The sequence below is a fragment of the Thermobia domestica genome, chromosome 3 (assembly GCF_964235325.1).
Source record: "Thermobia domestica chromosome 3, izTheDome1.hap1.1, whole genome shotgun sequence".
NCBI lineage: Eukaryota > Metazoa > Arthropoda > Insecta > Zygentoma > Lepismatidae > Thermobia > Thermobia domestica.
Window position 1 is genome coordinate 240,198,553 of NC_137456.1, and position 12,524 is coordinate 240,211,076.

Below are 12,524 nucleotides of genomic sequence, written 5' to 3' on the forward strand. Positions count from 1 at the left end.
CAGATTATTAACATCGAACTAACTGATCAAGAGAGAGTGAGGTGAGAAAAGAAACGCAAATGTGACGTACCTGAATTCCTTTTTTTTTCTCCACGGGTTTCTGCAAGGTGATGTCATCTGAGTTTTTGTCTTCGCTGTGGCCTTGTTGAAGCATGTCCCGTGTTGCGTTGATTCTTTGCCCGTCTTTGGGAGGTGATGTTGGTGGGATTAGGGAAAAATATGGCTGTTATTCTGTTCTGGCTTTTTTATACCCATAAGGCAATGTCTCGTATGTGTCTGGTATTAATCGGCGTTTTTTATAGTTGAAACTGTACTTCTTTTCTTCAGGTTTTGTGACAAGATGATGATCGTGGGTTCTGTAAATTTTGTGCGGCGTGCTAATGGAGATTTTTCCACTCGATTGATTTATGATCATTTGCTCCAGACTATTGAAATTTAACTTTTGACTTGCAGTATAATTGAGTGTGAATCCACGAATTTTGCATACATAACTGGTTGATTTCGTGTCGGGGTTGTAGATTTCCAAGGCGTACTGTTTTGGGCCACCAGACACGAATTTTTTAATGTATGCTTTTGGTCCAATTGATTCAAGTTCATTTGACATTGAACCAAGAAATACTTCTGGTTCTATTGTGGGCTGTGATGGTCGCTGCGTGAATATTACGGAATCTGTATCGAAATATAATACTCTTTCTTGCAGAAGTTCTAAATATTTGTAGAGTTCCAGACGAGCTTGACACGTTGTAAATGCTCCAAGGACAACATTAGCATTGTGATTTTGTACTGGAACATCATCTTCATACTGCCAATAAAGGTATAACATCGAATCGTTAACAGGTAAAATTTGGTTGACTTTTATGTCTGGAGCAGTTAATTTCTGATACAGTTCTTTGGGGTCGTTAATGATGGTCGTTTGAGTGAAATTGTCTCTTATAGCGAGTCGTCCCCAGAAGGCATTCAAACAGAGTTTTGCAAGACTACGACGTGCTGAATTTGTCGCTATATTTGTGGCATCCAAAGTTATGCCTTCCCGTTGTTGTACCACTTGAATATACTGCTGCTTTTCTTCTTCGGTGACGCAATTGACAGGCCAACCAGAAGCTTCCAGCTTCGATTTCAAAAATGTGTTAATGTATTCGCTGAATAATCCGCCAGTTTTGGTTTCTGGATCATATACGGTGATGTCGTAATCCCAAATTTCGTAAATTTCAATGACTTGATAACCAAGTTCAATGGCTTTTTGAATTTCATAGGACACCCATGTTCCTGTTAGACTTCGTTCACTGTCCGAATGTGTACATTCAGAATCTTGATTTAATGCTGTGGCACAGGCAGCACAAAGTGGAAACAACAACTTCTTATTTGAGCGAAATGGCAGCACTGGATGAAACACATTTCTGCTAGGCAAGATCTTCAACTTGACCAATCCGTTGACATCTTGAATGTCGGGCATTTCTGGATCTCCCTGTAGATATATTCGTGGATGCCCTATTGGATACCGTCCACATTTATTCACATAAGGATACAGGGAGACGATATCCAAGAATTTTATTTCTTCGCCTTCATTTTCATTTGCGACGTGATACAATTTAATGGCATTAACACGGCCACCATAGAAGCTGTCTCTTGGATTTAATGGTGTCTTATTAGTATAAGGATGTGTGCTTAAAGAAGAGGCCAATGCTGGATTGGATTTTAACACTTGACGAAATTCACATTCCCACATTTCATGTACTTTATATCCCATGGATCGTAATAACTTCATTTTACGCTGTGTTCTCTCGTAGCGATAGTTCATTGTTTCTTCGGAGTTCTCATAAATGGGTTGATCACGGCCTGTAGGGACACATAGAGGACAGCCGTGGAATTTGCACCCTTCAAATTCATACACGTGTTTCTCTTTAGTGTCAGGATCTTGGTAGTAACCGTCCAGATGAAAACCAGCAACATAAACTTCTTTTCCTCTCGCAGCGTGCAGAATTGAATGACCCTCTTTTTCCTCCATGTAGGCAAGCCACTGCAAAGCAATCCGTGACTGATTGTTTCTGTGACGGTATCCTCGTGCAGGGAGAATGCTAATAGTATTGGGCTTTAAGAAATTTCGTCGAAATACTAAATTGCACGCACTCGCCAAAGTGATAGCCTCCAGGAAAGGATTGACGTGAGTTTCTTGTTCAAAAGTGGTCATGAAAGATATACAAGCCATTCGAAGTACGTTGACGTCCTGGACACAATAGTTCACCAATTCTTCTTGGAAAATAAACGTATCGTTCTGGTGTTCGTTATACCATGTCATGAATTTCTCTCGTTCATCCACTTTCATTTCATCTGCACCATAATAATGGATGTCCGGTAATTTTCCTACATACGTTTGATTTGCAGCAGTATTAAAAAAGTGTGGAAAATATCCTTTGGTCGCTGGTAAATGAAATGCCTTGGATAATTTACTTAAAGCCATTGGCATGAAATTTAAGGAGTCAATAAACGATAAGTGATTCACTTTCATGCTTAAAATTTTTGCTCCGTTCAAGATCAAAGTAGGTTTCAATTCATGTTCTTCCACTAAAGATTTAAGAATAAAATGACCATCATATCCCTTACAATTATGTGCCAAAGGTACAATAAGTTTGATGTTGGGTCGTGGTTGACGTAAATACGCAAGAAAGGCATTGATCGGACCATCTTGAAAAATATGTTCTCGCTGTCCACAAACTTCACACGGATGATGTATATCCTCATCTTGAACACAGTTGTAACATACTTGTTGGGCCACCAGTAAATTGGGCTTATGAATGAACGTGTCTTCATCGAAGAAAGTATCCTGTGTGGCTTCGATATCATAGAAGACAATCATAGCTTTCTTGGCATGTAACACTGATGGAACTCCAGGTTTTAATTGAGTCGTATCAGGCTTCATGTAGCATTGGTGGGTAGACGTAACGTGTTTATGGCACACATTACAAACATAATCAGTACAATCATGTTTTCTTTTCCCTGTACGGACAAACGAATAAATGCGTAGACATTTGGCACACTGTTTCACCATCTTGCATATTGGTTGGCCCTTATGATATGGTACAGTCAGATGATTTGTATAGCATGTTTCACCATAAAATTCACGATTGCATTCTAGGCACTGCTTCTCCGTATTGGTCTTACTGCATGGCGGTTTCTGCAAACATTTCTCATACATGGCCGAACAGTTCTTAACGTGTCTATTAAGATGATCATATTTTTTGTGGCATGCAGCACAGTAATAGTTGGTAGAAAAAACGGCCGTTAATGACGTGATGATGTCATAATGAGAATTGATGCACATTAAATTGATTGGAATCTTACCTTCGCCACCCGGTCCTTCATACAGAATATCTTCCCCGGAAAAGCTGGTGTATACGGTAAGTTTATAATTTGTCAAGTAGCGTTGCAATTGTCGTAATTCTTCCACGGATCCCCCATGGTCTAAATTCACTGAGGATCGAGACAAAAGTTCATGTACGTCAGGGAGAACAACACACTTGCGCTGTTTGCGATATTGATCGTAAACTTTTTTATTTGTATCCTTATATTTCTTTAAACCAATAGCAATCACAATCGCATAAGCCAAGCATTTCTTGTCGGTGTTTTTCACTCGTAAAATGCCTTTCTTGCACTTTAATAATTCGTCGTTTGATAAAAGACCTCGACGCACCAATCCAAATCCACGGGGCACATCCACATGATGAAAATGGACAATGAACGGTTCGTTCATGAGAAAACTATCGTTACTTTGAAGGATGCGATCAAAGGATGCCCATAAAGTCTCCAGTGTCAAATTACTTGCATGCCAGAAAGATAGATAAAACGGTTTGTTCTTCTCATCGTGGGATAAAATCGATAATCCAACCATCGATGATTCGTCGACGTTTTCCAATAAGTAATCCAACATCTGTTGAAAGGAGGTCTGAACCCATTCAACAATATCGGTGCCACTGGTCGGAGCATTAATTTGAATTTCCAGCATTCGTCCTTCAAGATTAAAACGCCGATAATGTCTATTGATTTCTCGCAAGACAGTAAAGCCAGAAGTAGCCATATTCAAATAGGAAAAAAGGTAAGGTAAGCAAAAAAGGAATAGGCAAAGAAAAACAAATATCTAAAACGAAAAGAGAAAAAAAGCACGAATTAAATTGAATTCAGAGATCACTACGTTATCAAAATGACTACACGATCAATCCTAAAAGAATGATCATATCTCAAATAGTTCTACTACTGAAACGTTTTATTGTCGTCATACTGGAAATCAAACCCGGACCAACATCAACATGTAAATGACCTAAGTTTCTGTAGTGATAAAAAGAATGAATGAAATTGTTTTTCTAACTGTGCTGAAAGAATCATTGTAGTAGTAAGCATTTTTCCTCTGACACTGAACTTTAAAACGTATGACGAACATGAAACGAAAACAAAATCTCATGCGCTTGCTTTTTTTTTTCGAGCTAAGACAAGAAAGACTCGAATTCGTTTCTCAGCGGGAGATCAGATCCCACATTAAACTGTAGGTCCACGTTTCACGTTGTAGGGAACAAAATCGTGCGTAGTTTCTTTGTTTACGTTAATGGTAACTTTCAGAAACTGAGCTAAGTGGTTAGCGTTACGTTCCTCTGGCACGGGTTCAACACCCAGTATGCGATCAGATTCAACATTAAGCTGTATTCCTAGCCCCCCACTACTGAAGGGACGCTAAACCAAAATCAACAATTTTCTCGTGCCTACTTCTAATGTGTGGGATGTGGCCCGGGTTCAACACCCAGTATGCGCTCAAATTCAACATTAAGCTGTATTCCTAGCACCCCACTACTGAAGGGACGCTAAACCAAAATCAACAATTTTCTCGTGCTTACTTCTAATGTGTGGGATTCCTAATTCGATCCCCGGTCAAGTAAGTGAGGGTTATTCTTCCATTTGCTAAAATATTTCGTGTTAAAATAAAACAATGATAACAATGTTATCCTCATGCAAAAGCACTCCATTGATGTTAAGAAAACGCAGTCGATACTTACCTCAAATTCAAGGAACGGAGTAAAGTCACGCTGTCACTAGAGGTACATCTACGTTCATTCAAGATCTTCGTGGAAGTAGGACTTCAAAAATGAAATTAAGAATTTTATTTAGGTCTGAAACGGGTTCAACTATAAAGTGACAACACTATCAGCCAATCAGAAACGAGGAAAATGAATCAATGACATCACGGAGAACCAATGAAAACACAGCTTTCATCATGTATCATGAGCCGAAACGTGATGTAAGAAGCAATCTGATTGGTTGTGACATTATTCACGTTTTTTCTCCTTACACATCAATCGTTACGACATCTAGTATCGCAATTTTGATAATGACATCATACCGTTGACTCGTTAGTTTCTTACGACATTCAAATTACCACATCTAAAATGTGATTCATTTTTCTTAAACTTGATTGAAAAAATGTAACACTCATCGATATGTTACGAAACTGTCTTTGACATAAATGTAAAGTTGAGCTTTAAAAGTCCGTCAGCTGAGAAAAATGCTGATGTAGTAAAAGCACATGCTGCAATTTCACAATAACAAGCTTCTATGCGTAACAACGAGCAGAAATGTGTAGTAATGTAACATAATCTGTTCATGTTCTTTTTCATACGCAAAAATTGCTTGCACTGAAGTTGGCATGATGGCTCAGCGTTTTTTTTTCTGATGTGTGAGGTCTCTGCTTCAATCCGCAAGCAAGTAAGTTTATGATGTTTTCTCATTTCTCATCATCGTTTCAAGGGAACGTTAAATTTTTCTAACACTAGCACCAAGAATCAAACTCGGGACCATTGCATAGTAATCAATACACGTGTACGATGGCTCAGTGCTTGTCTCTACTGTATGAGGTCCCTGCTTCATTCCTCAGTCAAGTAAGTTCCTGTTTCGTCCTATCATTTCTCACCGTTTTCGCGGGGACGTTAAACTCAACATTTCCAAGAATCAAACTCGGGACGATTCCAAGGTTCACTCCTAAAGCGGAACAAAATGCCCCTAAAAGGGAACGAGGTGGACCACCCAAATTTTGTAGTAATATATATTAGGGTCCAGTACTATGATACCAAATGTTTAAATTTGGCAATTTCTAAAACTTAAGGGGCGGGCCAAGGTACCATTCCCGGGGGTGCACATATGTACTTATGTTTCATAATAGGGAATGGACTCCTATACATGGCCATATAACCATATAAGGTAATAGGATCTCATCCAAGGAAATGAATTAGGTCAAAACCCAAACACGTGATACAACGTATTGCTTACGTTTATATTTTGGCAATTTTGTACCCCTAAAAGGGAACGAGGTAGACCACCGAAATTTATAGTGATCTATATTAGGGTTCTATACTATTATACCAAATGTTTAAATTGGGCAATTTCCAAAATTTAAGGGGTGGGCCAAGGCACTCCTGCCAAATTTAAAGGGGTGCACAAATGTACCTATGTCTTACAATAGGAAATAAACACCTGTATACACCCATATAACTATATAAGGTAATAGGACCTCATCCAAGGGAATAAAATGAGCCAAAAAAACCCGAAATTTGAATTTTTGGCAATTTTGTACCCCTAAAAGGGAACAAAGTGGACCACCCAAATTTATAGTAATACATACTAGGGTTCTATACTATTGTACCAAAATGTTTAAATTGGGCAATTTCCAAAATTGAAGGGGTGGGCCAAGGTACACCTCCCAAAAATTTAAAGGGGTGCAGCAATATACCCATGTCTTATGAAAGGTAATGAATCCCTGTATATGCACATATAACCATATAGGGTAATAATACCTCATCAAAGGGGATAAATTAGGTCAAAAAACCCCGAAATTTGAATTTTTGGCAATTTTTTACTCATAAAAGGGAACGACATAGACACCCAATACTGATAGAGGTACATACTGTGGTCCTAGGCTACCACACCCAATTTTTAGATTTGGCAATTTCCAAAATTTAAGGGGTGGTCCTATGTACCCCTGCCAAAATCTAGAGGGGTGGTCCTAAGTACCCCTAGGTCATTGACACGGGCCAGGGACCATGGGTCCTGGGGGGTGGTCCTATGTACCCCTGCCAAATTTTAGGGGGTGGGCCATGGTACCCCTAGGTCATTGACCCCGGGCCAGGGACCATGGGTCCTGAGGCAGGGACCCAGGGGCCAAAAAGTGTCCTTTAGTCAGGCCCTTACTACTCCCACAAGCTAAACAATAGCCATAATGAGATACAAAAAACATGTACACAATGTATACACTGGAGATTAGATTCACGATATAGAGCACACACTAAATACTTTCATATCTCGGATTAATTCGTTCAAGGAATCTTACATTTCATAGTTTCAAATAGCGTCTGTCAATTTGTCCTATCTCTGCGGTGTTCCTAACTGAGGGTTATGAAAGAAATGCCATGATAGCATGTAGATATACTAAACGGAAAACATAGTAGACCTACTTTGCGGTTCCACATATAAGGACATATGAGTTATATACCGTTCACACGCAGTACATAATTATACACGAGCTGCCACATAAAGAACTTACGCCAAACATTTTAAAATATTCTTAACTGTTTTCACATTATATCAAAATATACATGCAACAACATAAGGATACAGCATATGATTTGTTATAAATACTTTAGTATTATAAATATATTCCTCCTACCTGCAAACTTGGGTACTGCCTCTGCTAATCCCCAGGATCATAGTTTTCTTGGCAGCAAATCACTGCATTCAATACAAAGCTTACTTTCTTCATAACATTTTGGGAATTGTGTTTGTGATGTAATTCCCGTACGCCGCCATTTTCATTTGTTTGTACGAACCAAACGAAGATTTATTAATGGTTAACATCTGGAATAACCAAATACTTCAATGAATTCTGCACTTCTCTTAAACTGAACAAAGTCGCGTTTAAACAAACTAGCTTTTTTGCGCGTTACAAAGCAGATTTGTTAATCGCAGAAAAAGTTTGTTCTTCTGAAATAAAAAATAAGTAAAACAAATGAATTTTGTTACATGCAAACACGCACCTTGAGGCTGTTTTTTCAGTGTAGGACTCTATTTCTACACGCGTTGATAAATTTCAAAGAATGTGAAAATAATTTCTGTTGTATTTTGTTCTTTGAAAATTAGAAGTTATGGTTAAAACGAAATGTAATGTAAATCGAGATCATACCTGCAACCGATGACCAGCGCCGTAACGTAATTCTTTTCTTGAGGGTTGGGGGGGGGCAAGCATTAGTAAGCTTATTTGGTCCCCCTAGGAAAAGTTGATTTTTTAATTTTTGGACCCCCTCTCTCCAAATTTCTCTTAATATTTATGGGCCTCCCAGAGCCTGTGAGACCTTCTCGCACCGCGAGGTCTGCGGTTCCGTTAGATACTCCCTGGGCCCATTCCATACATGAAAAAAATTTTAAGGGGACACTATTGATAAATATCAAAGCCACAGGAATAAATATTTCTGAAATGGGTCCACGACTCATTTTTGTTCTATTGACCTTTTGTTTGCTGTTTTGTTTATGTGATTTAGCGACCTTATTTGATGCTCCGGGAGCTTCTCTGGGAGGGCATTTGCCTCCCACAAGTTGCGGCTTTGCCGTTCACGTAGGGACAACTTGAGGAACATTTCGTGGTATTTTCCTCATTGAGCTACGTCTATGTAACTTGTTTTTGAGTTTAATAAGAAAATTTCGAGTAAGTCATTAATACACTCACACAAGTTGCATATATTTTCTTATTTATATTTTTATTTATATTTTGTTTATATTTGTTTTTTTCTGTTATATTTGAGTATCTTGTTTACATTTTTGCATGCAACGATTTTAACTAGGTATTAATTTTGGTGGAAGGTTAAGTGGCGCGGTAGGTGAGTGGTTAGCACATTGAGATTCTATTAGGTAGACCTGAGTTTGAATCCCGGCCAGGTTAAACATTTTCAAAAGTTCCTGTTTCCATTTCAATTTCAATGCATACTCAGTGTGATGAGCAAGATCTTCTCTTCCCTAGAAAGAAAAAGATGTTGGAGTAAGGAGAATTGGAGAGGGTCTGTCAATGGAGAGAGTGATTTACAAACTTATTTCCAGCAGTTGATCTCGATTTGATATTTTCGTCTAATTTCAAGCTATTTCTGACTCATGTGTGACCAGTGTTTTTTTTTTTTTTTTTTAATTACAGTATATAATGAAACACTACTTACATACACAGCAATATTAAGATTAACATGTGATGTTCATTAGACAACATACTCTGAACCAGAGAGATTGATCTAAGAATGGAGTAATGGTTCGTGCGTTATCTACTCACAATTTTACTTGCATAAAGACTTGACTCAGTGCTACCAACTGCTGTCAGTGCCGAGAAAACTTACGTGTAAGTTGGGTTGCATCTGTCTAGACGTTCTCTCAACTGCAAATGACCAGGACTCCAAGGAATGGAATTAGAGCGCATAGAGGGAAGATAATTTTGTGAATGGCTGTACATGCTGGTTTTGCCACCTAGTACATTTCCAGTGAAAGATAGCAGCGAACGTAGTTCGGCCTTCCATAGCAGACTGGAAAAGCAATAGGATGGCAAAGGATACAAATGCCATCGCCTTGTAAATTAAGTTATATTTCTTCCGGAGGTTGGTTGGAGGTTGGAGGTTATAGTCCACGTTGCTGTGGAATGTTTTGATGTGAAATGATTTATTCCTCAATCCAGGAATATATATATATATATATATATATATATATATATATATATATATATATATATATATATATATATATATATATATACTCATGCTCAAAAATTAAGGATAATTGCAGATTGTGGTATTACACAACGTGGCACCACACAAAACCGGAGCTAATAGCATAGGCACATAGTGAACACAACATACGAACAAATGAAACATATCAGTACCACGGTATTCGTGATATACACGGTATCCAGGGTATTGGTGATAAGTTGAGAAACACATGTGCTACACAACGCCACTGTTTCCTGCGCATGTACCCCGACATCAATATGGGATATGACACCTTGCACACGTACACAGGCCGCGCAACGTGTGGGCATACTCTGGATCAGGTGGTCGAGCAGCTGCTGGGGTATAGCCTCCCATTCTTGCACCAGCGCCTGTCGGATTTCCTGAAGTGCCCTAGGAGTTTGAAGACGTGCAGCGATACGTCTACCGAGAGCATCCCAGACATGCTCGATGGAGTTTAGGTCTGAAGAACATGCAGGCAACTCCATTCGCCTGATATCTTCTGTTTCACGTTACCTCCACGATGGCAGTTCGGTGGGGCCGTGCGTTATCATCCATCAGGAGGAAGGTGGGATCCACTGCGAACATACTGATGCAAAATGACGTCCCGATACACCTGACCTGTTACAGTTCGTCTGTCTAAGACATGCAGGGGTGTACGTGAACCAATCATAATCCCAGCCCACACCATCAAGCCACTACCTCCATACAGGTCCCTTTCAAGGACATTATGGGGTTGGTATCTGGTTCGTGGTTCACGGCAGATGATAACCCGGCGAGAATCACTGTTCAGACTATACCTGGATTCGTCAGTGAACAAAACCTGGTACCACTGTTCCATTGACCATGTACTGTGCTCTTAACACCAGGCTTTACGGGCTCTCCTGTGAACAGGGTTCAGTGGAATGCACCTTGCAGGTCTCCGGGCGAAAAAAGTTTTCCTTGGTTTTAAATCTAGAATCAACTCCCACGTGTTGTAAACAAAGAGCTATTACACCATATATATATATATATATATATATATATATATATATATATATATATATATATATATATATATATATATATATATATACTCGTGCTCATAAATTAAGGATAATGCGGATACATGGTGAAACAACGCTCTGGTGGGCGGTTTTCGGTTGTAAAGCACCTCGGGGTATGACTATGCGGTGCATTTGACCATTCGGTGCGGTGTATGCGGTGCGGGCGTCGCACGGTGACGCTACCAGCAGTCCAAATACGCGGAGGTGTGTTGGTGCGTGTCAGAGTACGGTGCAACGTGTAAGTGTGCAGCTGTTGTCAGACGTGCTAATGGTGACTGTGTGTTAAAAATGGCTCAAGGACCACATATTGATGCCGCTGTGAGGGGTAGAATAATAGGGCGACTGGAAGCTGGTCATACACAGCAGGTCGTAGCATGGGCCCTTCGTGTACCACAGAGTGTGATCTCAAGGTTATGGCAACGATTCCAGCAGACAGGAAACGTGTCCAGGCGCTACAGTACGGGATGTCCACAGTGTACAACACCACAAGAAGACCGATATCTCACCATCAGTGCCCGCAGACGGTCACGGAGTACAGCAGGTAGCCTTGCTCGGGACCTTGCCACAGAAACTGGAACGGTTGTCTCCCGACACACAGTCTACAGACGACTGAACAGACATGGTTTTTTCGCCCGGAGACCTGCAAGGTGCATTCCACTGAACCCTGTTCACAGGAGAGCCCGTAAAGCCTGGTGTTAAGAGCACAGTACATGGTCAATGGAACAGTGGTACCAGGTTTTGTTCACTGACGAATCCAGGTATAGTCTGAACAGTGATTCTCGCCGGGTTATCATCTGCCGTGAACCACGAACCAGATACCAACCCCATAATGTCCTTGAAAGGGACCTGTATGGAGGTAGTGGCTTGATGGTGTGGGCTGGGATTATGATTGGTTCACGTACACCCCTGCATGTCTTAGACAGACGAACTGTAACAGGTCAGGTGTATCGGGACGTCATTTTGCATCAGTATGTTCGCAGTGGATATCCCACCTTCCTCCTGATGGATGATAACGCACGGCCCCACCGAACTGCCATCGTGGAGGTAACGTGAAACAGAAGATATCAGGCGAATGGAGTTGCCTGCATGTTCTTCAGACCTAAACTCCATCGAGCATGTCTGGGATGCTCTCGGTAGACGTATCGCTGCACGTCTTCAAACTCCTAGGGCACTTCAGGAAATCCGACAGGCGCTGGTGCAAGAATGGGAGGCTATACCCCAGCAGCTGCTCGACCACCTGATCCAGAGTATGCCCACACGTTGCGCGGCCTGTGTACGTGTGCAAGGTGTCATATCCCATATTGATGTCGGGGTACATGCGCAGGAAACAGTGGCGTTGTGTAGCACATGTGTTTCTCAACTTATCACCAATACCCTGGATACCGTGTATATCACGAATACCGTGGTACTGATATGTTTCATTTGTTCGTATGTTGTGTTCACTATGTGCCTATGCTATTAGCTCCGGTTTTGTGTGGTGCCACGTTGTGTAATACCACAATCTGCAATTATCCTTAATTTTTGAGCATGAGTATATATATATATATATATATATATATATATATATATATATATATATATATATATATATATATATATATATATATTCCTGGATTGAGGAATAAATCATTTCACATCAAAACATTCCACAGCAACGTGGACTATAACCTCCAACCTCCAACCAACCTCCGGA

General features: G+C 40.2%; 1 protein-coding gene across 1 annotated transcript; it reads left to right on the forward strand.

Annotated features, from left to right (window-relative positions):
- Window positions 1–11,119: 11,119 nt before the first annotated feature.
- Window positions 11,120–11,530, forward strand: LOC145682175 (uncharacterized). Its single transcript, XM_081753762.1, has one exon. It carries the CDS (start codon window positions 11,120–11,122, stop codon window positions 11,528–11,530), a length of 411 nt encoding a protein of 136 aa, XP_081609888.1.
- The last annotated feature ends 994 nt before the right edge of the window (window positions 11,531–12,524 follow it).